A 27,254-nucleotide genomic window follows, 5' to 3' on the forward strand; every position below is an offset into this window, starting at 1 on the left:
AACAAACATTTGTATGAATTAGTTGTATTTTCTGTATACTAACTTTTTCAAAATAGCCTGTATTAAAAGTATTTCCCCCAGATAATTGTCTATATTTTAACTGACAAGTTTATTGTTGCATGTAATTTTTTAATATTTTACACAGCTGGAGTAACCCAACTTTTTTCTTCATAGCTTTGTAAATTATTGAAAAATTTTTGTTCATTTGTTTGTCTTAGGTTTAGAACTTAAATCTGCCTGAGTTTGTGTTTAATTGTGTAAATCAAAGATATCACTTTTTCATGGTAGTTAACCACTTATCTTAATAGTATTGATTGACTAATGCACTGATTTTCCACTAATTGAAATTCCGTCTTTATCATCTGTAATTCTTACATGGAATTACATGGATTACATAAATCTGTGTGGATTTAGATTGTTTTCTCTTGATCTGTGTATGCTAGAATGCCTTTAATTAATACAGGTTTATAGTGTCTGATCGGAGAAGGCAATGGCACCCCACTCCAGTACTCTTGCCTGGAAAATCCCATGGACGGAGGAGCCTGCTAGGCTGCAGTCCATGGGGTTGCTAGGAGTCGGACACGACTGAGCGACTTCCCTTTCACTTTCCGCTTTCATGCATTGGAGAAGGAAATGGCAACCCACTCCAGTGTTCTTGCCTGGAGAATCCCAGGGACGGAGGAGCCTGGTGGGCTGCCATCTATGGAGTCGCACAGAGTCGGACATGACTTACATGCCTTAGCAGTAATCCATTGTATTAGGTTGGTGAAAAAGTAATTGCAATTTCAGACCATGAATTTTAAAGCATTATAACTCGGCTCAAACATATCTTTACTCATGAAAATAGAAACCATTACAATCAACACATTTTTGCCAATGAGAAATAAGTTTATTTCTGTAGCATAAAAATCCATGCTTTGGGACTCAGCAAACTTTTGGAAAGCCTCCTGCTGGTTGCAGAAGCATTTTCCCTGCAATAAGTTGTAGAGATGCTTGAAGAAGTGGTAGTCAATTGGCAAGAGGTCAAATGAATATGGTGGATGAGGCAAAACTTTGTAGCCCGGTTCCTTCAACTTTTGAAGCATTGGTTGTGTGATGTGTGGTCAGGCATTGTGGAGAAAAAGTGGCCCCATTCTGTTGACTAGTGCTGGCTGCAGGTGTTGCAGTTTTTGGTGCATCTCATCAGTTGGTTGAGCATACTTCACAGATGTAATGGTTTCACTGGGATTCAGGAAGCGCTCGTGGATCAGACTGGCAGCAGACTGCCAAACAGTGACGGTGACCTTTTTTTGGTACAGATTTGGCTTTGGAAAGTACTTTGGAGCTTCTTCTCAACCACTGAGCTGGTCATCGTTGGAAGTTGTATACAGTCGACTTTTTGTAGCACATCACAATCCGATCGTTGTTGCACAGAATAAAAGGAGATAACACTTAAGAATGCTGATTTTTTTAATTTTTGATCAGCTCCTGAGACACCTACTTATTGAGCTTTTTCACCTTCCCAGTTTGCTTCAAATGCCAAACCACCATAGCATGGTCGTCGTTGAGTTCTTCAGCAGCTTCTCCTATAGTTGTAAGAGGATCAGCTTCGATGATGCTCTCAGTTGCTAGCTGTCAACTTCCAATGGCCAGCCACTGTGCTTCTCAACTTCAAGGCTCTCATCTCCTTTGCAAAACTTCTTGAACCACCACTGTACTGTACATCTGTTATGAGTTCATAGGCCAACTGCGTTGTCAATGTTGCAAGTTGTCTCTGCTTTACCACCCATTTTGAACTCAGGAAAATAGCTCAGATTTTCTTTTTGTCTTAACATCATTTCCCTAGTCTAAAATACATATAAAATAAACATCAAGTTATAAGTCATTAGCAAAAAAATGCAAAGTGAGAAGTGTGCATTAAAATGATGTATAACATAATCACATTTATTTAAGAATATTTTCTAGTATCAGCAAATTTCAGTAGCATCAGTTCAGTTCAGTTCAGTTGCTCAGTCATATCCGACTCTTTGTGACTTCATGGACTGCAGTGTACCAGGCTTCCCTGTTCATCACCAGTTCCCGGAGTTTACTCAAACTCATGTCCATTGAGTCGGTGATGCCATCCAACCATCTCATTCTCTGTTGTCCCCTTCTCCTACTGCCTTCAGTCTTTCCCAGCATCAGGGTCTTTTCCAGTGAGTCAGTTTTTTCCATTAGGTGGCCAAAGTATTGGAGTTTCAGCTTCAGCATCAGTCCTTCCAGTGACTATTCAGGACTGTTTTCCTTTAGGATGGACTGGTTGGATCTCCTTGCAGTCCAAGGGACTCTCAAGAGTCTGCTCCAACATGTTCACAGTTCAAAAGCATCAATTCTTCGGCGCTCAGCTTTCTTCACAGTCCAACTCTCATATCCATACATGACCACTGGAAAAACCATAGCCTTGACTAGACGGACCTTTGTTGGCAAAGTAATGTTTCTGCTTTTTAATATGCTGTTGAACTTTAAACAGCAAAGTTCAACAATGCAAAACCACAATTACTTTTCCACCAAGCTAATATATGTACCACATGTTCTTTATTGATTTATCTGTCAGTAAATATGTAGGCTGTTCCCATATCTTGGCTATTGTGACTAGTGCTGCTGTGAATAAAGGGCTGCGTGTATCTTTGAATTAAAGTTTTGTCTGGATATATCCCAGGAGTGGGGTTGCTGGGTTATAGGGTAATTCTGTTTTTAGTTTTCTCAGTAACCTCCGTACTGTTCTGCGTATTTACATATTTATGTACCAACTTTCTTACATACTTGCTTACCATACTTACGTACCAATTTACATTCCCACCAACACTGCAGGAAGGTTCCCTTTGTTTTATAGCCTCTATAGCATTTGTTGTTTGTAAAGTTTTTAATGATGGCCATTCTGACTGGTATGAGGTGGTATCTTGTAGTTTTCATTTGAAAATCACTAATTAGCAGTGTTGAGCATCTTTTTCATGTGCCTATTGGCCATTTGTATTTCTTCTTTGTAGAAATGTTTAAGTAGGTCTTCTGCCCATTTTTCAGTTGGATAGTTTTTATTGTTGTTGAGATGTATAAGCTATTTGTGTTTTGGAAATTAAGCCCTTGTTGGTTGCTTCATTTGCAAATATTATTTCCCATTCGGTAGGTTGTCTTTTTGTTTGTTGATGTTTGGTTTCATTTTGTTTATGGTTTCCTTTGCTGTGCAAAAGCTTGTAAGTTTGATTGGATCCCATTTGTTTATTTTTCTTAATATCTTACTGCTGCTGCTTTTCTGAGAGAAATGATGTAGTGTAACATAGATAGATCTCTTTTATTTTCCTAGTAATTTATTGGCTTAGACTAAGCAAATTAGAAAGTCAGTAGCTTGATGGCCAATCATACTTTCTTTTAGGTTCTTCATTTTTCATATCTCAATTAAAGATATACTAACTGTTCAGGCCATACTGTATCACAGCTAATAAGCCACTAATACCAGACCATCAGGATTTCTTTTTTTTTTTTTCTTATGTAATTGCCAAAACTTTGGGCATTATAGATGGTGATGTGCCAGATTTTTAGACTTTCAAGATGTAAAGAAAATGAAAAATACCTGCAAGTTACATTTGATAATGATTATTCCAAACATACTTTTCTAAGTGTTAAATAAAGAAGGCAAAATGAAATCCATTGCTGATCAGTTGATCTCTTTTTTCCCCCAAATCTTCTAATGTGCAGAGTTTTTGAAGGAAGAACGAAAAACAGCTTTTCTTTTAATTCTTTTCCTATAGTGCATGTAAAATGATTTGAGTGACAAGTACATGGAAGGAATTTTATGTTGAAGGAGGATTATTTAATTGAAATAGAAGTGATAGCAAGTTGTGGAGACTAAATACCTAGAATAGGGTAGTTATTTGAAGTATTCAATACTGTAATGATTTTTGTACCATTGTAGGAATCTGGATAAGCTTATTGGTTCAAATATAATTTGTAGAGTCAATTTTTTTATTGCAGATTTGGTCTTTTTGAAGCCATGTCTGCCATTGAAATGATGGATCCCAAGATGGATGCTGGCATGATTGGAAACCAAGTTAATCGAAAAGTTCTCAATTTTGAACAAGCTATCAAGGTTGTTACCATTGTGCCTTTTGTGTTTTATTATTTGTTATTCATATGTTAAAACATTTTGATTAATAATGGAAATCAAACTTAGTATATCAAATTTTCTTAAATGCATCTCGGGTATGTAAACAAGTTAGTTATCTGTCTGGAAGTTTTAACAAAGGTCTCATTAAAAGCTTGTTCTAAATTTGTATATGCATGCATTTTTAAAATTAATATTTGAAAGTGTTTTGAGTATAAATACCAAGGTAATTGATTAAGGATTAAATTTTAAATATATTAAATAAAATGCTTGTAGTGAACTAGAAATTTACTCAATGAGAATTGATTTAGAAGTTCATTCATAGTTGCCTCAGAGTTTAATTTTGCATAGTTTTTGAAGAAAGATATGTTAAATAAGTGGAAACTGTTAAAAAATTTATGACATACATCATTTTAAGGAAAATAAAAAAAAATTTTTTTTCTTTGTAAATAGTTTCAGTTCATTAAAATGCTTCATATTTATTAATGTTCAAAACTAATTTTAACTGTGCTTTTTAAATATTTGTTAGTTTGACTCATTTTTTTATAAAGGCCTTTATTCTATTTTATATTAGGCTTTTATTTTTAGTATTGACGACTTATTAAGATACATTATTTTTAAGAATACAGAGTTAATTCGACCCCTTAGTTTTATCAGATGATGAGATAGAGTTTTCTTAGAATTTATACTTTAAAATATTTACTGTACATAGTAACCATACATTTTTAAAAAGCTTATATGTCATATTTCCCCTTTCTTTTAGGATGGCACCATAAAAATTAAAGACCTCACCTTGCCTGAATTGATAGGGATAATGGATACATGCTTTTGCTGTTTGGTAAGAGTTAAGATAGCACTATTTGTTAATTTTAGAGCTGTGGCTTACTTGAATTACAGTTTGAAAGTATATACACCATCACTGAATATGAAATATATATAATTCTTGGCCTAGTAAGATGTATGTAAGATTATTAGGCTAAGTTATGCTCTAGGAAGCAGCTATTTTATCTTTTCATCTGGGTGATTTTAGGTTCTCATCTTCTGGAAGGATGTTTTCTTTCCAAGAAAGATAATAATATACAGCCATTATCCAAAGTACCTTTTCTATTCTCCCGGTACCCAGGAAAACAAATCTGTAATTTAAAGGTTCTGTAAGTAAGCATGACATTTAACCAAAGAGAGTTTTGGATTGGCTTTGAAGAAATTTTTTTCCTATTCTAGGGAAAATTGAAGTAAACTGGCCATTTTATACTATGAGGAATTTTATTTATTTATTTATATATGTGTACTGGATAGATTGTCTTCCTAGACAATGTGGTTTAATTGTGGGAAAACTCGCATGTGTACTGCTCTTCTCCTCCACCCCACCCCCACTTTCTGAGTGTCCCTTTCTTTTTTAAAGTTGATATTAAATCATTATTTTAGACATAATATAAAATGTCTTCATTTGTGTGTCTGGTAAAATATTCATTGATTACCAGTGTGTATGAAGTATTTCTGTTATGTGTTTTATGTGTATATTTTTTACTTTGGTCTTTTACATCAGCTCTGTGAGCGCTCTGGTATCATTCTTACCTATTTGCCTACTATTTGCCTGGAAGGGGCATAGTGAGAATCCTGATCCTTCCTGCAAAGCTCTTTCCCTCAGAAATATTTTTACTACTCTTTGGCCATTTGTAATTGTAGTAGAATAGGCTAAAAGGGGGCAAGATGGAGGATTTGTGTCAAAGTTGAGGAACAATTCTAAAAGAGTATTGGGGCTGTATCTAAGTTTGGACTTTAATAGGCAGACAGTTTTTAGTCTGGAGAGTCTTCTGCACACTAGTAATACAAAATATGCATTTTAATTAAAGCAGTTTTCATGTGCATTTCTCATTTTGTAATGTAGTTTTCTTGCTCTATTGCAGAATTCTTAGACTAAGTAGAAATTAGAATAAACACGGGCAAATTATTTATGCTATTTCTTTATATGTAAGATGAGAAAAACACCACCTTTCTCAAAGTGTTAGGGAAAAAATGAGATAAGATACATGCAAAATACCTAGCATAGTACTCAAATATCATAGATTACTCAGTTTTGGTTGCAGTTCTTCTGGCTTCTAGCTCAGGGTACTTGGCCCATGGTAGTCACTCGGTAGAATAGTATTGCATGATTATTTTTGTGCTTTAGAATGATCCTTCTTATTGGGAGTATTGAAGTAGAGGTGGGAGGCAGGAAAACAGTTGGCTAGTTTCTTGTGGTAATCTAGGTGTGATATGAATCTCTTGACTGGATTAGTAGTAGTTCAGATGAAAAAGAAGAGTTGAATGAGTGGCTAAGAACCTGGTTGGCTCTAAAATTGTGAATTCCTTAATTTCATGGGTTTTTATTTACTACATTGTAATAGAATTAATAGTGTTTGGATATGAAGTAAGGAGGGACTCTAATTTCATTAATCTCTAAATATTTTGCAAACTGAATTATATAATAAAAGAATGCTTTCCATATCTATAACTTTTGGGTAATCATATTTTTAATTCTTGGAAGACTTTGGTCAATGAAAATGGATTCAGACGCTTTTCTTTTCTGATCTTTTAATCTTCTTTTAAGTCTTGTGGCTAATCATATTTATTTGGGTCTGTGTCTGGCCTCTGTTGAATCAGACTTTTCAGACTTGTGCATTCTTTTATTTCTTTATAGATAACGTGGTTAGAAGGCCATTCCTTGGCACAGACAGTATTTACGTGCCTTTACATTCATAATCCAGATTTTATAGAAGATCCTGCCATGAAAGCTTTTGCTCTGGGTATCTTGAAAATCTGTGACATTGCAAGGGAAAAAGTAAATAAAGCTGCTGTTTTTGAAGAGGTAAGATTTTGTTATTTAAGAATTCCTGAAATTCATTGGCCATCTTCATCTTAATATGTATTCCGTCAGTACCATTCATTGAATATTCATTATGTACAGAGATACTTACTCTGGATGTTGTGAGGATTCACAAAGAAAATAGAAGAGATAAGCTTGTCCCTTAAGTCTCTTATAAATTATAAAAGTTAATTTCAGTCTTTGGAGGAAGGGAAAGGAAAACAAAAGTTATGAAGAATAGTTTAGAGTATAAACTTTTTCTTCCACTTAGTACCTCAAACTGAGGAAGTGTTTTACATTTTAGTCATAGAAAGCTTTTTCCATTTATCATTAAAAAAAATGATAATAAACTCTGTGTATTTTAAGGGGAGATGTGATAGCATTTGAAACTAAGTTATTTCTGTTTCTTTCATTTGTTGAAACCGTTAAGTTTCTTTTTCACACTGTTACTGATCCAGAATAAATATCTCAGGCTCCAGCAATGGTTCAGGGTGTAAAGCTTTTCTAAATTTACATTATATATGTGAGAATAACAGCTAAGTATACGCCTGATGTGAATTCCACATTTAAATGTGTGTCTTATGAGTTGTTTATGAAATACTAGGTATTTCTTAAACACTCATTGATTATTTAGCTATATATTTGAACTGATACAGGTAGAAAATCTTTAACATTTGGATGGAATTTTGTAAAAGATTAGTTTGAGTTAAAAAATGAGAAGAGACACACAAATTAAGTATTCCCAAAAGGACATTAAAAATCAGTGGGACAGAGAAAGGGTTTATTTACCAAATAGTTCTGGAATAATTGGTTGGCACCCTTGAAACTTACTTTATCAGCATTTTACATCTGCCTTAGTCCATTTATGTTGCCATAACAGAATACCATAGCCTGGGATGGCTTACGAACAATTACTTATTTCTCATAGTTCTGGAGGCTGAGAAGTCTAGGATCAAGGCATCAGCAGATTTGGTGCCTGGTGAGGGCCTGCTTCCTGGTTCCTCTTTTAACTATGGCCTCACAAGGCAGAAGGAGGGATGGGGAGTTCTCTGGAGTCTCTTTTATAAGGACACTAAGCTCAACATTCAGAAAACTAAGATCATGGCATCTGGTCCTATCACTTCATGGGAAATAGATCGGGAAACAGTGGAAACAATGTCAGACTTTATTTTTGGGGGCTCCAAAATCACTGCAGATGGTGATTGCAGCCATGAAATTAAAAGACGCTTACTCCTTGGAAGGAAAGTTATGACCAACCTAGATAGCATATTCAAAAGCAGAGACATTACTTTGGCAACAAAGGTCCTTCTAGTCAAGGCTATGGTTTTTCCAGTGGTCATGTATGGATGTGAGAGTTGGACTGTGAAGAAAGCTGAGCATCAAAGAATTGATGCTCTTGAACTGTGGTGTTGAACTGTGGTGTTGGAGAAGACTCTTGAGGATCCCTTGGACTGCAAGGAGATCCAACTAGTCCATTCTAAAGGAGATCAGTCGTGGGTGTTCTTTGGAAGGAATGATGCTAAAGCTGAAACTCCAGTACTTTGGCCACCTCATGCGAAGAGTGACTCATTGGAAAAGACTGATACTGGGAGGGATTGGGGGCAGGAGGAGAAGGGGACGACAGAGGATGAGATGGCTGGATGGCATCACTGACTCAATGGATGTGAGTTTGAGTGAACTCCGGGAGTTTTTGATGGACAGGGAGGCCTGGCGTGCTGCAGTTCACGGGGTCGCAAAGAGTCGGACATGACTGAGTGACTGACTGAATCTCATTTGAGGGTCCCACCCTCATGGATCTTCTAAAGGATCCATCACCCAGCACTATTATGTTGGAGGTTGTTTCAACATAAATTTTGAGGGCACCCAGTCAGTCTATTGGTTGATATGTCTTAAGTTTCAGTCTGTAGGTTCCCTCTCTTTTTTATTTTTTTAAGCCTTGCAACTCGTCGTTGAAAGAACTCTCCCAAAGGCTCCACCTCCAATTGCTATCACATTGGGCATTAGAACTTCATATATGAATTTGGGAGTGGGAGAGGGACACAAACATTCAGTTTATAACAACGTCAAAGTAAATTGTAGAGAGATAAAATGTTTTAGATATAAAATTTGCTTAAAAATCAGGCAGTTTATAGAAATAAAATGGTCATTAAATGTAAGATGTTTAACCTCATATTAGAAACGCAAATTAAAACTGTGAGATACCATTTTTTTTTTTTACCTATAATAGGCACTGACATGCTAGGGGGATGTGTGTGTGTGTGTAGGATATGAATAGTCATTGTTTTCCTTTTTTTTTTTAACTTTAAAAAATTTTAGTTGATTTGGAAATGTTTTCCAAATAACAGCAGTTAACAGTGATAGCACCAAGAACACTCAGATTCAGCTGCTGTTAACCTATCATGTCATTTTTCACTTTTTCTCTCATGTATGTATGTATATATGTATCTTTTTCCGAACTATTGGCAAGTGAGCTGTGTACATTTTGATCTTCTTCTCTGAGGCTTCCCTGGTGGCTGAGAGATTAAAGTGTCTGCCTGCAATGCAGGAGACCCTGGTTCGATCCCTGGGTCGGGAAGATCCCCTGGAGAAGGAAATGGCAATCCACTCTAGTATTCTTGCCTGGAGAATCCCATGGAGGGAGGAGCCTGGTAGGCTACAGGCCACGGGGTTGCAGAGTCGGACACAACTGAGCTACTTCACAGAGACACGTCAATATGCACCTCGTAAGGAAAAGGACACGCTCATACACAACTACAGCGCAGTGATCTACCTCAGCAAATCTATGATACCACTCCACTACCTACCCGTATTCTCTTTCTGTCAGTTGACTTAGTAAACGTCCTTAGTGTTTTTTCTCTACAGTGTGGGATCCAGTCTAGGACCATGTCCTACATCTAGTTGCATATCTCTTTAGTGTCCTTTAGTTTCCTCATCCTTTGTCTCTAATGACATTGGTATTTTTGGAAAACATAGCCCTCTCCTGCTTTCCTTATTTAATAGAATGTTCCTTACTTGGGGCTTGTCTACTCTTTCCTCATGATTAGATTTATATTATGCAGTCCTGGCTGGAATATGACATGAGTAATAATGTGTCCTTTTTATGGTTTCATATCTGAGACATAGACTGTCCATTTGTCCCTCCATGGTAATGTGACTTTTTCACCCCATCAAGGTGCTTTCTGATTACTATATGGTTACTTAAAAAAAAATTATTGATGTGTAGTTTATTTACATTGCTGTGTCAATTTCTGCTACACATCATAGTGATGCAGTTATACAGTTATACATGTATTTATACATTCTTTTTCATATTATTTTCCTTTATGGTTTATCACAGGATATTGAATATAGTTCCCTGTGCTAGACAATAGGACTTTGTTGTTTATCTGTCCTGTGTATAATAGTTTGCATCTGCTAATCCCACACTCCCAGTCCATCCCTCCCCTGCCCTCCTTGGTAACCATGAGACTGTTTTCTATGTCTGTGAGTCTGTTTCTCTTTCATATGTAAGTTCGTGTCGTATCTTAGATTTCACTTATAAGTGACATCATTTGGTATTTGTCTTTTCTGATTTACTTCACTTGGGTAGATAATCTCTAGGTCCATGCATGTTGTTGCAAATGGTATTTCATTCTTTTTTATGGCTGAATCGTACTCCGTTGTGCATATATATGTGTGTATGTGTGTATATATACACAGACATACACACACACTACATCTTCTTTATTCATTCATCTGTCAATGGATATTTATGTTGTTTCCTTGTCTTGCCCATTGTAAATAGTGCTGCAGTGAGCTTTGGGGTGCCTGTGTGTTTTGAATTATAGTTTTGTCCAGATATATGGCCAGGAGTGGGATTGCAGGATCACATGGCAACTCTGCTTTTAGTTATTTTGAGAAGCCTCCATACTGTTTTCCATAGTGCCTGCACCAGTTCACATTTTCATGGTTACTGTTTTTAATCTTGTGTATATAGTAAGCAATATGTAGGGAAACTCTTTAAGATCACATAAATATCCTGCTTATTAAAAATCTCTCCATATATATGTAGTATCCATTCACAGTACTTGCTTGGACTAATCTTAGTGTGTTGACTTTAAAATGATGATTTTGAATTCCAGCAGTCTTTCCACATTTATTAGGACAGGATTGTACCATAAACAAAGATTCATGCATTTTTGATGGGAGTGTAAATTCTACAACTTTTTAAAAGAGTAGTTTGGTACTATCTATGATTTAAAATGCTTGTCTTGTTTCGTCAGTTTCAGTTTTAGGAATTTAGCCTATAAATATATTCAAGCTTATCGCCAAAGATCTATGTTCAAGGACATGAGGTGTAGCGTTTGTAGTAACTAAAGTCTGGAAACTAATGTCCATCAGTACAAGACGTTAAATGACACTACCCTCACTTACTGCCAAATAAGTGTTTTGTGCCCTTTACAAAGGAGGGGGTAGGCTTACTTATACAAATTAGATCTCCAAATTAATGTAAAATATGTTTGGTATAGAAAAGCATGTGTAGCTTGCTACCATTTTTGTTCTTTTTTTAAAAAGAGGTAGTTAGTTAAATCATCATACACAAGAAAATAACTAAGGTATTGAGGATCAGAGTATATACTTGTTTGTATTGTAATTTTTATTATATACCTGTATTACTTTCTAAGTAAACAAAAAATTTTTATAATTTTTTCAGTTCAAATTTCTGCATACTCTCTGGAAGAAGGACTTAGTAAGAGATGAAAGAAATCCTAAAGAAAAGGACTAATAGGAGAAAAGCTGATAGAAAAAATTCTTAGGAAAAATACAAAAAAAAAAGTCAGTTTTGGTGTATTAAAATCCCATTCAAATAAAGATGAGAGTAAAACCCAAATGAATAAATGGTAGTAAAATAAATAGCTTATTCATAGAGGAACGTTATCAAATGGTCATAACATTTAAAAAATTTAGGCTCAGTGTAATCCAAGAAAATCTAATAGTTCACTTTTCATCTACACGGTATTTAAAATAAGAATATATATTTTACTAGTGAGAGTATGCATTAACATAGCTGCTTTGGAAAACAATTTAGCGGTGTATATATCAAAAGTTTTAAACTTACTGATAACCATTTAAAATAGTTAGTTCACCTTTAGAACTCAGCCTTAAAGAAATTATTAGGCATATGGACACTTAATGCCCAAATACATTAATCAGAGTTTTTAATAGTGAAAATTGGTGTTGATCAAAATACTACCATTAGGGTTATGGTTGAAATAAACTGTGCTTACTGTATCATATATAATAATGATTATGTGTAATGAATATAGAGAGATGACAGTATTTAATATCATGGGAAAATGCATACTTTAAAAGATTAAGAAGGCAGCACACAGTGTAACCAATGATGTAAAACTAAAACTGGAGAAACAAAAGTTAGTTCCTAGTCTGGAAAGATATTTTTCTTGTTAAACTTTTCAGATAGTTCAGATGAATTTGTCTCAGTTTGGTAATTTAAAAAAAGTTAATTGCCTAGTAAAATCCTTTAGAGGCCTGGTAATGAATAAATAATGAATGACTTAAAATCAACAAATAATTTGTTTGAAATGGATGCTTCTGAAGTTCCTAATGATTATGTATTATGTCTCTGCTTTGTTTTTACTCCTAAACTGGAGACATTCTCATTTGCCCAAAGAAATTTCTTTTAATATGTTGCTCATGTGCAAAATGGGAACCACAGTTCCCCTATCAAATGGCTTTTCTTCTGTCTTGCAAAATGATGTCTTTAGTGTTATCTTTGATTACTTTTTTTTTTTTAACCTCCTATATCCTGATTCTTTTACCTTGCGAATGTCTGAATCTGGCCACTGTTTTTTCTTCTCTGTAGCCCACAAAGTGTATAATGAAAAATTACAGTGGTCTCCTCTTTCTTTATCCATTCATAATAATCAGTTCTTTTAGCTTTTTCCTACAGTTTCCATATTTCTGTATAATAGGCTAATATTCTAGTTTCTAGGTTTAAGAATTTATCAACCTTTAGGTAGTGTATAGCATCAAATTTTTAGTGTATACTTAGCATTCATATATTACCTTCTCCCTCACTCCAAATAATAATTCAGTTTATGTTAAATCACTCATTACAGATATTATTGTGACTGTATAAATATTAATGACAGATGAGCCAGAGTAGTGTATGCTTCTTTTACTCATACAAATTTTTTTTCTTAAAGGCAGTAACTACTATTTCTTTTGAGTTTGCTTAGTTTTCTATGTCCTTCTTCCTTTCCCATTATTATTAAACTATCAGATAATCTGTATATTTTATCATGTATATATACATCCAGTAATATACAATTCTTTTTTAATATTCTTCTTTGTTCTCTAGCTGGCTCATTTGCTTTCTAGCCCCCGTGCGTAGCTGTCATCCCAGGTTTCTCTGCATTGTTCTTCTGGAAATTCCACTTCCCTCTCTCTTCGTTAGATCCCTAGTTACCTGGATCTTATGCCTGTATTGTTCGTAGTTTATAACCTTGCTTGTTCAGTACCTCCAGTTTCTTTGGGGAGACAGGGAAGGGATTTTTCTTTGAGACCTTGTATGTCTGAAAATGTTTTCCCTACCCTTTCACCTGGTCGATGGTTTGGCTATAGTAGACTTCTAGGCTGGAAAATAATTTTCCTCTGAATTTTGAAGGCATTGTTCCACTGATTTAGAATTCCAGTGTTACCATCCTGATTCTTGACTCCTGTTTTCTCTTTGGAAACATTTAGGGTTTATCTTTTTAGTGACCATACTTTAGACTTAGTCTTTGTCACCCCTTATGATCTTTGAAGCATGAAGCATGCCACCACTTCTGTTTCTAAATTATTTGTGTTCTGATTCCTGCGGTTCTTCACTCCTACTTGAATAATGGAATGGATAGGAGTGCCTTTTAGGAATGTGGTAAACACTATGAAAGTTCGTATTTACACGTGTACAATTTGAGAATCCTATTTGATGTCCAAATAGAGATAAGAGTATAAGCTTCATCCAGAAGCTACGTTTATAGCTCTGTAATACAACCTGCGACTTAAAAGACCCAGTCTTGTGAGGCATACAATTCTACTGAGTTCTTTGAGACTGGGATATTTGTTTGTACTTCATTCTCTTTGTAAGGTTTAGTGTTTGACATGAATTGCATGCTTACTGATGTTTTTGTTGAGTCTGGAAATTTCTCTACAGTTCTGGCCACTGCTGTGAATGTCTGTTATTCCATTATATTAGACTTTTTTATACATTTTATAAGAATTGTAATATGGCAGAAACACTCCTGTATTAAAGCTTTTAACTTCTTAGCCAAAATCAGCCAGATGATCTTAAACTCTTCATAGTGGATCCAGCAAATGACTTAATTTGCTAATATCTCAGCAGTGTTTTAAATTATTTTGAGAGTGGGAACCCATATTTGAATCATTTTTTCTTTACAGTGGTTTGAAGTGGGAATGTAGTTCTGCTGGCACTTTGAGTAATTCTGTTTGAAAAGCTTAACTTTTGTAGCCTAACAGTGTGTGAAAAGATGCATAAGTTTTGAAGAATCTTGTCTAAATTTTGCAACCTTGTCATCAAATGGTAATTTTTATGTATGTATTGTTCATCTATAAATGTGAGAATTCTTTGTTGGTGGGAATAATTTGTAATATTATCGTAAGCATTGTTTTGCAGATGAACATATTAAATGCAAGTATGTTTAAATAGCCTAAAGATAAACAGTTGAAATTAAGGGTATAGAGATAGCATTAGAATGTGGTGTTTTCATGGTATGACTATAAAGAAAGTTGGGTGAATGATAGCAATATTGAGGTGACATTCTATTACCATGTCCTTTTAGCAAATAGTGATTTTGTAAGAGAAAAATGATAAAAGGTTTTGCTGCTATTCAAGGGCCTAATTATTGCTTTTCTATATAGGAAGATTTTCAGTCAATGACTTATGGATTTAAAATGGCTAACAGTGTGACAGATCTTCGAGTTACAGGTAAAACCATTTATAAAGGTAATTCACAAGTTTTACATTTGAATTTGTTTCCTCTTAAAATCATTGTCTCTATTTCTAGGCATGCTAAAAGATGTGGAGGATGACATGCAAAGAAGAGTAAAGGTATATTTTCTTTCTCTTTTCTTTAGTATAGGATATTTATATTCTTCTAAATGTCAGGTTAACTTTAGCTAATTACAAATAACTAGTAAGCAAATTACAAATAGCTAGGTAAGACTACCAAGTTCCTTTATGTATGCTATACCTTTTTTTGGTAATGAGTTTGAAGACTACTGGAGTGGTTTCTGATGAATTAATATTCCTTTCAAGTACTCAAAATTTAACCATTTAAAATTTTTTCAATTTTTTGCCACTGTTTTAGAATTTTAGTATGCTGTTTTAAGAATAGCATAAGATGCTAGAGTTTTAAATTCCTCAAAGGTAAGGATTATCTTTTTCACCTTTGTATTTTTAATGGTTAGGACAGTGTCTAGAACATAGTAGAAGAGTGGGATAAATAGTAGTTTCTCAAATCTGGTAAAAACCTATGAGCGACAGACACCCTTTGGCCAGATGACCATGATGATTTTGTTCTGATAGAGATTAAAAATGAAAAATTATATTTCTATTATTTTTTTTACACTTATATAACACAGCATGGTTGTCAAAACGGTTTTGCATTATTGTCTTATTTGATATTTACAGTTATTCAGTGTATTAGGCAATAAACTACACTTTCAAATGAAGAAAATAGAGCTCAAAAACACCAAGTAACCTGTCTTCAGTCTTCTTAAGGGCATGCCATTATTAAGTGTCAGTTCCAGGTCTAGAACCCAGATCTACCGGATCTTCGTGTGGTATTGCCTTTGGGTTTTGCCCGAATACTCAACCATGTGTAACATATGTATTAAGAAGATTTTGTGTGTTAGTATAGAACTGATCAGTGTTTACCATGTGACTTTATGATGTGATTCTGTGAAGATCGCATTTCTTTTCTCTGGGTTAGTTTTGAGAACATCAGGAACTTCAGTTAATAGATCTTTTAAAAGAAAGAAGTACTGTGTACCATGTGCTTTTGCTTATATTATTCATTGTTTTGCTTTTGCTGTTTTTAATACCTTTTCCTTTGTGTGATCTTTATATCAAAATGAACTAAGTATAGTACTATTAGGTAAATAAATAATTGATACAGCGTTTTCCTTCCAAATATTTGCTCCAAATAGATTATAGTGTATACTCAATAAATTAATTTATTCCTTTACCTTGTGTAATAATAATTTATGCTTTTATAGGCTTGTGTTGGTTTTAATTCACCTTTTTTTAAAATTTTAGAGTACTCGAAGTCGACAAGGAGAAGAAAGAGACCCAGAAGTTGAACTAGAAGTAATTGAACTTATTTTCTGGTAGATAATATCAGAGAAGTCTGCCTCTTAATGTTGTAGTTTTATGAACTGCGTTATAATTTATGAAAGCCCTTTTTAAGGTATTTCTTTAAAAATTGGACATTACAAGGGAGTTTATGTCCCTTGTATTTATTTTGATAGAATTATAATACAACTCTTTCAGATACATGATTTCAGAGTTCTTCGATATTCCTATGAGGTACGTAGGAAGAAAAAATGATTTTTTTTTTTCTCATACGATCCACCAAAACTTGGCAGAAGTCAAGAACTTACATAATATCAAAATTTGTCAAACCTTTGTTGAGATCCTAAATTTTCTGTCTCTGCTTAAAGCATGTTTCTATCAGTCCTCTTAAAAATACTAATTAAATCAGTTTTGAAATAATAGTGTAACTCCTGACTTGGGAAAAAATCAGTCCTTGTGATACAGAACCTTTATTATATATTTCTGTTTCAGTAAAATAGGCGTCATTTTATTGTGTTTTATGCAGCTTATTTTCAGATATTTAAAAGCCTGTAAGTGAAGATATTTGTAAGGTATTAACACTGAGATTTAGAACTTAATATACTGTATTTCAAAACGAAATTTCTTTCACAAGGCTTTGCATCTTTTAACTTTTAGTCCTTTCTTATTTTTTTAGCACCAACAATGTTTAGCAGTATTCAGCAGAGTGAAATTTACTCGAGTGTTACTGACAGTGCTTATAGCCTTTACTAAGAAAGAGGTAAGGATATTTATTCTGTTCATTGTTTTTGTTTTTGATGGAATGCTTGATTTTGGTAGTTCTGAGACTTTTCTTTTGGAATGTATATGCACACATACAAAGCACTCAGCATTTGGTGTGTTTATGTCAGGATATCCCTGATGATTTTCTCCGAAAGCACATGAATTTTACATTGTGCCCTTAACATATCCATGACTGTTGTTGATATAAAAATAATGTATTGCTTATTAGTGGATATAATAGTAGAAGCTGAAATTGCTTCTCTGAAGTTAATTTGAGAAATTAAAAATGAGAATTTTAGGTAGGCTCTTCTTTCATTCAGTTAAATAATTAACTTAGATTTGTATAGAACCTAAAACAGCCCTTAGATGGTGAATATTTGTGTGTGTGTGTGTGTTTGTGTGTATTGTGTTAACTCAAGTAAATTACAGGCTAATTTGTGAATAGTTAATTTTGAGTACAGATCCAGCCCATACAAACTTCAGTAATTCTCTTTTTTAAATTTCACCTTGATGAATGACTTACAGTTTCTCATTTTCTAGTTGACTACATGTCTTTAGGAAAAAAAAAAAAAACCATGAGATTGGTAGAATAAACCAGAATGTTTCCTATTGTTTTTTAGTGGTTCCTACAAAGTATTGATATGAGTAAAAAAATTATTTCTGTCCTAACAGCATCTGGGCATCTTGTATTAAGTGAATAGTTTGTGAAAACCAATGTCATTACAACAAGCATTTAATAATTTCATTATTGTTTATAGGATTTTCCTATTTAATGTATATCTTTCAGTGAAAGAATATGTAAGAATGTTTTTGGTGATTTATTTGCTAGACCAGTGCTGTTGCAGAAGCTCAAAAATTGATGGTTCAAGCAGCAGATCTTCTTTCTGCCATTCATAATTCATTGCATCATGGTATCCAGGCCCAGAATGATACTACAAAAGGAGGTAATAGTCTGTTTTGTTCCTACTCTTTTTGTTGTTGTTTTTTCCCATCCATGGTATATAGGGTTTGGTTTGTTCTAAAATATTGTTTGTCAGTCTATCCAAAACATTCTAACTTTGGGTTGTTTTGCTACATAGGCTTTTATATAGAGTGTTTATGGTCCCTTCTTTATGGTCATCCTTTTTCTTTAATCACCTCTCCACTTTACTGCTTTAAGAGGTCATCACCTCGATTTCAGTCTTCCCTGACTCTACCAAGCAGGCCTGGGTATTTTCTGTGGCCTCATTGTACTCACACATGCCTCTGTTACATTTTTTTAGTATATCATATTATAGTTTACCTTGTAATTCCATGAGATTTTTAATACATCTATGCCAGAGTCTCTTCTTTGTGTAATCCTGCAGTGCTTGGCACATTGTTGACACTCAGTAGATTTTATTCATGAACTATACCTTAAAAATAAAAGAGACAGTGTACCTTTATTATGAAAACTCCAACCAAGTTAACGCTTTAGTAATGTGCCACAATTTTGGTTATCCTTAAAATTCGTTAAAATGAGATAACATTTATGTTTTTAAAGTTAGTTTTTCACAGTTGTTGGTCTTCTGACCAGAAAGTCTAGTTTTTATTGATTCATATTCCTTTGCTTTTTTGCCTCCTTTCCTCCTTTTTCGAGAATAAGTTGTGGTATTCCCCTTCCCATGAATTTTTTCCTTACTCATACATTAGGTAGTGAAACAGTCCAAAGATAATTTGGCTTAGGCAATCAATATATAGATATCTTTATGGATAATAATTATTCTGAGCTTATAAATTCATTATTAATTCATTAAAATTTTATCATTTTCTACAGAAAAGGGAAAGATTAGGTGACAGATGACTGACTAGGAGGCATTCTGTAACTATGGGACATTAAAAAGTAAAAGTTTTTATGCATAGCAAGCTATCTAGTACATGTTTACAGAGAGGTTACCATTTCTACAACTCTTCAATACTTTGAAATCAAGTGCGAGAATACTTTATGAAAACCACTGTAAAATACATTGCTTCCAATTAGTTTGTTTGGTTGATTATGTATCAACAAGGTATTATGATGCAGACCAAGAGTCAAATGACTCGATTCTAATGCTTCTTTTTTTGCCATATCTTTACTACATGGTTCGTTCTGGTCTATAACTGAGGATAATAATTGCCATGGGATCATTAGTTGCCCACATGTTTTGTGGCTTCCCTGTAGTTCAGATCAGTCAGCAGTTAAAACAAAAACATATGTGTATATTCTCAACTATTTCTCTGGTTTTATAGGCTGTTTATGAGTAAGCTTCTGGAAGATGGGTTGCATAAAGTTTATTTGAAATAACTAAGCAAGTGAAGTTTTAAATTTAGGGAGTACTCTGTTCTTTGTTTTCTGCTAAACACTTTTTACTCTCACTCAACTTTGTAATTATCCAGCTTAAGCATGACGCTAAACAGTTCTATAATAAAAAAGTGAGAACCTTCCCAGTAATGTTTATTCTAAGAAAATGGTGATATAGCTATTAGTGTAGATTAATTTGGGTCTCAGATTATTCATTTTGCCTTCTTAATGTTATTAGAATGCATCTAGTGACAAAATGACTTAAAGCTTGAAATTGCTGAGCATTGATTTTATCTTCTTATTGAAAAAAATATATAGTAAGTGGGAACTTGGAAACTGGTGTTAAGGGAGAAAGTAGGAAGACTCAAACTTGGTTCAAGGATTGCTTGCTGGTTGGTTTACTCAGTGGATATGATGGCTTGACAGTGAAGGAGGTGGAAGTGGTTTGGGGACAGGAGATGCTTAAGGAAGGCAGCTTGGGATTTTTGATGCAGTTAAATGGAGCAGACCACTAACCAAGTAAATATTTTGCTCTGGAAAATAAATGGAAGAAGGTTTTGGAATTATTTTCATGTTAAGTGCTAATTGAAATCGAAGAAGTAAATGTGGTTAATCAGGGCTTTCTGAATTCAAGACCTTGAGTTGACCTTTCATGAAAAAACAAGGGAAGCAGAGGATTCAGTGAAGCACATTGTTGCTCTTTGTATTTGCTTGTGCTATTTTATTGCTTGTGAATTCTGTACTGCTTTTCATATGTCTGTGGACTTCTTCAAAATAATGTTCAGATTATTTCCTCCAGTGAGACTTTTCATGTTCTACTTGTCAAAGTTTATTTTTCTCTCCCATATTCTTTTCCATTTATCTGTGGATTAGGTTTGATTTCCTCTTTCGAATGCAGGCATCTTTAACAGTTGCTAGTAGAAATTAAAAATTTAATCAAACTTAGGTTGTCTGAAATTGTTAGGTACTTTGGAAGTGTATCTCCAACTCTGACATTCAGTTTCAAGAGTCCTTGGGGAATTCCCTGGCAGTCCAGTGGTTAGGACTCTGCACTTTCACATGGGTTCAATCCCTCGGGAAACTTAAGATCCCACAAGCTGCGTGGCATGACTGAAAAAGCAAAAACAACAAAAAAGAAGCCTTGTCATCCTTTTGAAAAAAGATGTATGATTCAAATGGTATATTAATCACATGCATTTACCTTCTGAAACCTTAATGACAATGAAGAAGCGTTTGGGTTTTTAGCAAATAGATATAATTAATAAAGGGACATCCCAGGTGGCACAGTGTTAAAGAATTCTCCTGCCAACACAGGAGACACAAGAGACTCAGGTTCAATCCTGGATCGGAAAGATCCCCTAGGAGTAGGAAATGGCAACCCCTTTTCAGTATTCTTGCCTGGAAAATTCCATGGACAGAGGAGCCTGGCAGGCTACAATCCGTGTGGTTGCAAAGAGTCAGACACTACTGAGCACACATAATAAAGAAGGAAAAGACAGGGAAAGAAGACAGTAGCAACAAAATTTTAGAAGCTGGAAAACAGAAAGATGTTGAGCTGTCTGTTCAAGTAACTGAATTCTTAGCTATTGATAAAGTCAAGATACAGTCCAGATTTATACTGCAGATCCTCTGAAGGGCCTCCTTTTTAGGGTATCAGCTACCTCTGAAAATGAGGATGAGAATTATGTTGATGAGATCTGGTTGAAAATCTGTTTAGAAGCAGAAAGATTTCCCTCCCATTTTCTCCATGATAACATTCCTGAGCCTCAGAATACTAGAAGTTTATTCTCTTGAATAGCAGAACAGAGAGATTCTGGACTGAGCAGATACCAGGCACTGTTGAATGGTACACATTATGGGGGAGATAAGTGGTAATTTAGATATTTACTTTTGTAACATCTGTCCTTCCTTTTCCCACACACCAAGCTCTGGTGGGTACCCCCACTCCCAGCTTCCAGAACAGTGCAGTCTAGCTCTTGCATTCCACTTAAGAATTTGGAACACTCTTAGGGAAATCTGGCAAGCCCAAGAGGTAGAGAAAAACATCAGCAAAATCTAAATTTATTGGTAATAGTGGTTCTTCTGATGAAATAGTTTGGTATAAAAACCTTGTCTATATTGATAGAGCTCTTAATGAGGTTTTTAGTCATTCAGCTTCAAGCCTAGGTATATAGTTATGGGTGGAAATCTCTAGCCTATAAGAAAAGACCAAAACAGACAAGCAAAGACAATACCTCTTAAAAATGGGAAAAAAAAATTCTGTATGTAAAATAATAGGATGTTATAAAAAAGAGAAAAAATATATTCTTTGACATTCACAATTTTAAGAGCAGAATAATTAATAGAAAATAGAGAATGCAAATTTGAGAAAATCTTAGAGAAAGTAGAGTAAAAATGAACAGGTTGAAAGTAAAGAGAAAAAAGGAAAGAATATTTTAGGCTCGGTCCAGTTCCATTATTTAATAAAGATAATAAGATAAATGAAGGTAAACTAATAAAAGTTTTTCCAAAAATAAAGTTCAAAAAATAAATGTCAAAAAAGAAAAAGTCATGTAATCACTTAAGATTTCCTGGAATCAGTGAAGCAAATACCTAGGGTAAGAGTGCCAGTAAAGAGCTACTCAGCATAACCAGGGTGAAAGTAAACTTCTGCAAAGGCATATGATCAGGAAATTTCAGAATAGTTGGGGAAAATAGAAGATCCTAAGAGATTTGAAAGAGGAAAAGAGGTTGCACACACAGAATGAAGACAGAATGTCAGCAGAGTTTTAAACAACAGGAAAGGAAGCTAGAAATCAGTGGAACAAAGAACAAAGGTGCAGTAGTCACACTTCCTGATTTTAAAACTTAGCACCATGCTACATTAATCAAGAGAATTTAGAATTAGTATAAAGATAGTCAAATTAATATAAAGATAGTGGAATAAGTCCAAAAATGATCCTTTATGGTCAGTTGGTATTTGAAATAAGTGCAAAGACAGTTAAGTGGGGAAAGAAAAGTATTTTCAACAAGTAACAGTGGAACAACTAGATAACCAGAGCAAAAGGATAAAGTTCAGCACCTTCCCCACCCCTCCTCACATCATAAACAAAAATAAACTCAAAATGGATCACTACTGAGCCATGGATCAGTGACGTAAATCTAAGAACTGAAAATATGAAACTCTAGAACCTGGGAATAAACCTTAAGAATCAGTAAAAAGAAAAATTAAGTCAGTGAAAAAACAGGCAAGGGATCTAAGTTAGACATTTCTCTGAATATGATTTACAAATGACCAATAAACATCTGAAAAGATAGATATGCCATGGGAAATGCAAATCAAAATGAAAAGATTCCACTTCATAACAAGTGTTGAGGTTATGAAGACACTGGAACCTTTGTATACTACTGTAAAATAAGCGGCTACTTTGGAAAACAGTTTTACAGTGTCTCAAAAGACGTAATGTTAGATTTATCACATGACCCAGCCTGTATATATACCCAGGAGAAATGGATATATATGTCTACACAAAAAGCTGTACAGTAATGCTCACAGCACTTTTATTCATAATAACCAAAAGGTAGAAACAACCCAGGTGTCCCTCAGCAGATGAACAGATAAATAAAATGTTGTATATACATGCAGTGGAGTGGCATTTGGCAATTAAATATCTGCTGCAACATGGATGGACTTTGAAAACATGCTAAGTGGGAAAAGAAAAATCACAACAGATCATATATGATTTTCATTTATATAAAACGTGCAAAATAGGCAAATCCATGGAGATAGAAAGTTGACCAGTGGTAGCCTTGGGCTGGAAGAGAGTGGGAAGAAAGGGGAATGCTAATGTATATGGGATTTCTTCTTGGGGTGAAAAAAATGTCCTATTTTTCTTGTGGTGGTTTTACAACTCTGAATATACTAAAAGAAACTATGCTATATATGTTTAATAGATAAATTATACAGTATGTTAATTATATCTGAGAGTTGTGATTAAAAGAAAATCAGTGGACCAGTGTTTTCAGAATTTGGGGGGGAAGTGATTTCAAATCTTGAGTCCTTTTCCAAAACTATCATCTAATTGTGAAGAAAGATAATGTCAGGTTTTTAAAGTCTCAACAAAACTAATCTCCCAGAAGGTTTACAAGACTACTGGAATGTGCTTCATTAAAACAGAAGAGTAAATTAAGTAAAGGAAAGCATGGAGTTTAAGGATATAAAAATCCAGCATGAAAGAAAAATGAAGGAAATCCCAGGGTCATAGTGTAACAAGAACCTAATACATTGTCTCAGCATTATACATGGAAGACAAGTCCAGATTGAAGAAAAGTCACAAGGGTCTAAGTAGATACAATATCTGTTGTCACCAATGAAATTGATATAATAGCTGTTTTACTTAATGTAGAAAAAAGAGATTTAGAGAATTGGCAGAGGAGGATTCCATGGACAGAGGAGCCTGGCAGGGGACAGAGGAGCCAGTCCATGGGGTCTCAAAGAGGCAGACAAGACTGAGTGACTTTCACTTTCACTTGGGGTTGAATTAAAGTGTTAAGTACATACAAGGTGAACAAAAAGTAAGACTTTTTATGTATGAAAGTAAAATATATTTTTGTGCTTGCAGAAGTTATCCAGGGCCCAAATGTGAAGTGTAATTTACTTAATAGTGCTAAACATTGATGATAATAAAATTCTGACCTAACTGTATTGGAGGTAAGAGGATCAAAGTGCATATATGCATGTCATTTATATGTGCTTATAGTGCTACTTTATATTATTTTCAGTGTCTCTCTTTTTACATTTATCTCTTTTAGACATTGAAGTAAGTTAGATAACGTGTAAAACTGAAAAACAATATGAAATAAAGTAGCACAATAAGCTTGTTATTTAGTGATATGGAGGTAGACACAAAAAGAAAGGTAAGAGGATGTGGAAGACATTGCTTCTGGGAAGAAGCAAATAAATGGAATTGGAGGGAGAAGATTTATAAATAACCTTGTTTGGCTATTTGACTCTTTTTTTTTAATTTTTAAAATTTAAATTAATGTATTTATTTTAGTTGGAAGCTAGTTACTTTACAATATTGTAGTGGCTTTCGCCATATGTTGACACTGATCAGCCATGGGTATACATGTGTCCCCCATCCTGAACCCCCCTCCCACCTGGCTATTTGATTCTTGAGTGGCATGTATTTATGACTAAATAAAAGAAACTCAATTAAAAGTTAATGTGGATTAAAATATAAAATTAGTTTAGAATTATGATGGTTTATTATCTGGTAATATTGTACTTTAACCTCCTGAGAGCTGCTGCTGTTGTTTAGTCGCTAAGTCATGTCTGACTGTTCTGTGACGCCATGGACTGTAGCCCGCCAGGCTCTTCTCTCTGGGATTTCCCAGGCAAGGATACTGGAGTGAGTTGCCATTTTCTCTCCAGGGGATCGTCCCAAACCAGGGACCAAACCTGGGTCTCCCACATTGGCAGGTGGATTCTGTTACCACTTAGCCACCTGGGAAGCCCTCCTGAGGGCTGTACTTGATGCTGAAGCAAAATTGTGCTGCCTCAACCAGTCAACTTCATTTGTGGTTTGGCAGTGTACAGGAGAGGTGGGAGCTGACTTCATTTTAAAACAACCATGCATTAGAGAGGTATATGCCATGATGTGCTAGTACCAGGAACTTGAGATGGTAATCTCTGTCAATAAAGGAAGTAGGTGATTTCTCTTGAATACTTAGAGGCATATCACATGTGGCTTAATTGTAAGTCATTGAGGCTTCCTAATAGTCTGGAGTGTTACTCTAACACCACACCCAAATAACTAGCTCAGAAAGCATTCACTGAATGATTTAATAATAAAGAAACTGCACAGTTTTTACACATATTCCAGGAAATTAATGAACAAAAACAAAATGCAAAAGACAGATGAAAAACAGATCAGAAACATTTTTCAAATTTTCAAAAAATTCATTAAGCAATGAAATGACCCCTGTAAAGCAAAACAGAAATATTAGGACCAAAGGAGGAAATAATAACAGTACAAGTAAACAGGCAGAGTTCAGGAAAGAAGAGAGAAAAATCCTGAAAGTGAAGAGCAAAAGGTATGTGGTCATTGTTGAAAAGTTGAAAAGAATGTGGAGATCAGGACTAAGGGGGAGGTGGGTTTCAATGATTGATAACCCCAAAGGTATCAAGATCCAGTTCTCGGAACCTGTAATTGTTACTTTATTTTTGAAAAAATAAGATCTTTCCACATGTGATTAAGTAAGAATCTTTTGATGAGATAATCTTGGATTATCTGGATGGGCCCTAAATATCATCCTAAGTGTCCTTCTCAGAGGCAGAGGGAGAGTGGACACACACAGAAGATGAGAAGGTGATGTGACGACAGAAATAGAAATCAGCATAATTGAACTGTAAGCCAAAGAATTCCAATAGCCTCAAGAACCTAGAAGAGGAAAGGAATAGATTTTCTCTTAGAGCCTTCAAGAGTTCAACCCACCTAAAAGTTTAATTTTAGCTAAGTGAAACTGATGTTAAACTTCTGGCCTCCATAACTGTGAGAGAATAAATGTCTGTCTTAAAACACACAATTTGTGATCATTTGTTACAGAAGACCTAGAAACTGATACAAAGATTGCTTGCACTCAGTGGAATTGATCATATATATAAATGTATTGATAATTATGCTTTGCTACTTTCCTCAGGCTTGAAGAGCCAACTTAGACTAATTTCTAGAAAGGGAGAAAACTAGATTGAACTCTGTGGTGTTGGGTTAAAATTAAAGGTATGGGTTTAAGTTCATAGTTTCTAATATATATGTATATATGTATAGATTGATGTATTGATAGAAATGTACATGTAAATATGCATATGTTTGAATGTGCATGTATGTAAACATACTTGTATATCCATATAGCAGTAAGCACACTTAGCATCTGAGTTTTGCTTACTAAAGACTATTTTTGCTAAAAGGAACTGGAGAAGACATAGGAAGCCCCTAAGTACCCCTTCCTCACGTGGTCACACCAAATATATAGCTATACATGGAGCAATTTCCTCTAAAAGAGATCCAGAAACTAGTTGAGCAACTTACACACATTGGACAGTTGAGGAAATATCCATATCGGAGTGGGTAGGAAAGACTGAGACACACTTGTCATAAACCCCACCCCTGATGCAACATCATACAATTGGGAGAGAATCCCCAACTGTCAGGTTCTGTCTGAGGAGTGAAGTATGTTTTGACACTACATCTAACACTCCAGCTTTAAGATTCCTTCCAGTAGGGTAGGCTTCCAAAACATCTAGCTCTGAAAGTCAGTGGGGCTTGTGTCCATAAGACTATGACAACTGAAGGGAATGCAGTCATTTGCTATGACTCAGAGGAAGCCGACAAAATGCCCATCTCCCAGTCTTTCCTTGAAAGATCTATCCGTATACTGTAAAAACTGCCCTGAGGGCCAAGCTTCTAATTTAACAAGCACTAGGGACTGGCTGCAACCCTCACCAGAGGCCAGTAAAGCTGGAGGACACCTTGCCTTACTTCTACCGCTAACCCATTCCATGTCACTACTGCGGGCCTGGAGAAAGTTTGTATGTACATTTGAACCCCAACTTTTGTGACTGCTGCCTAAAGCAAGGGACCCAAATTTCCCGGCTTTTACAGCAAAAGGGATTTCCATTCATGAGACCCAGAAGACTATAGCAAAGAAGGATTCCTTAACTGGCTCTACCCCTCAGGGCTCAGCACACAGGGAACAAGCAGAATTAGCCATTTTCCAGTCTTTCCCTGAAATAGGTTTATTTCTATACTTTAATATCTACTGCCTGCATGCCAAGCTTCTAATTTAGCAGGCATTTAGGGAACATCGGAGAACTTCCCCAGAGACAGGGGAGGCC

General features: G+C 34.9%; 1 protein-coding gene across 8 annotated transcripts in view; it reads left to right on the forward strand.

Moving 5' to 3' along the window:
* NAA35 (N-alpha-acetyltransferase 35, NatC auxiliary subunit) overlaps window positions 1–27,254 on the forward strand; it is an 88,033-nt gene that overhangs the window by 17,892 nt on the left and 42,887 nt on the right. For all 8 annotated transcript variants that reach the window (XR_009738140.1, XM_061426064.1, XM_061426065.1 and 5 more), the window contains 8 exons: window positions 3,988–4,102; window positions 4,881–4,955; window positions 6,798–6,965; window positions 14,883–14,949; window positions 15,029–15,072; window positions 16,282–16,332; window positions 16,994–17,077; window positions 17,909–18,023. Coding sequence is in view for 7 of the 8 variants with exons in the window: in XM_061426064.1 (XP_061282048.1) it covers window positions 3,988–4,102; window positions 4,881–4,955; window positions 6,798–6,965; window positions 14,883–14,949; window positions 15,029–15,072; window positions 16,282–16,332; window positions 16,994–17,077; window positions 17,909–18,023 (719 nt within the window). In the remaining variant the exon portion in view is untranslated. The remainder of the gene's footprint in view (window positions 1–3,987; window positions 4,103–4,880; window positions 4,956–6,797; window positions 6,966–14,882; window positions 14,950–15,028; window positions 15,073–16,281; window positions 16,333–16,993; window positions 17,078–17,908; window positions 18,024–27,254) is intronic.

This window comes from Bos javanicus, chromosome 8 (genome assembly GCF_032452875.1).
Source record: "Bos javanicus breed banteng chromosome 8, ARS-OSU_banteng_1.0, whole genome shotgun sequence".
Classification (NCBI taxonomy): Eukaryota; Metazoa; Chordata; class Mammalia; order Artiodactyla; family Bovidae; genus Bos; species Bos javanicus.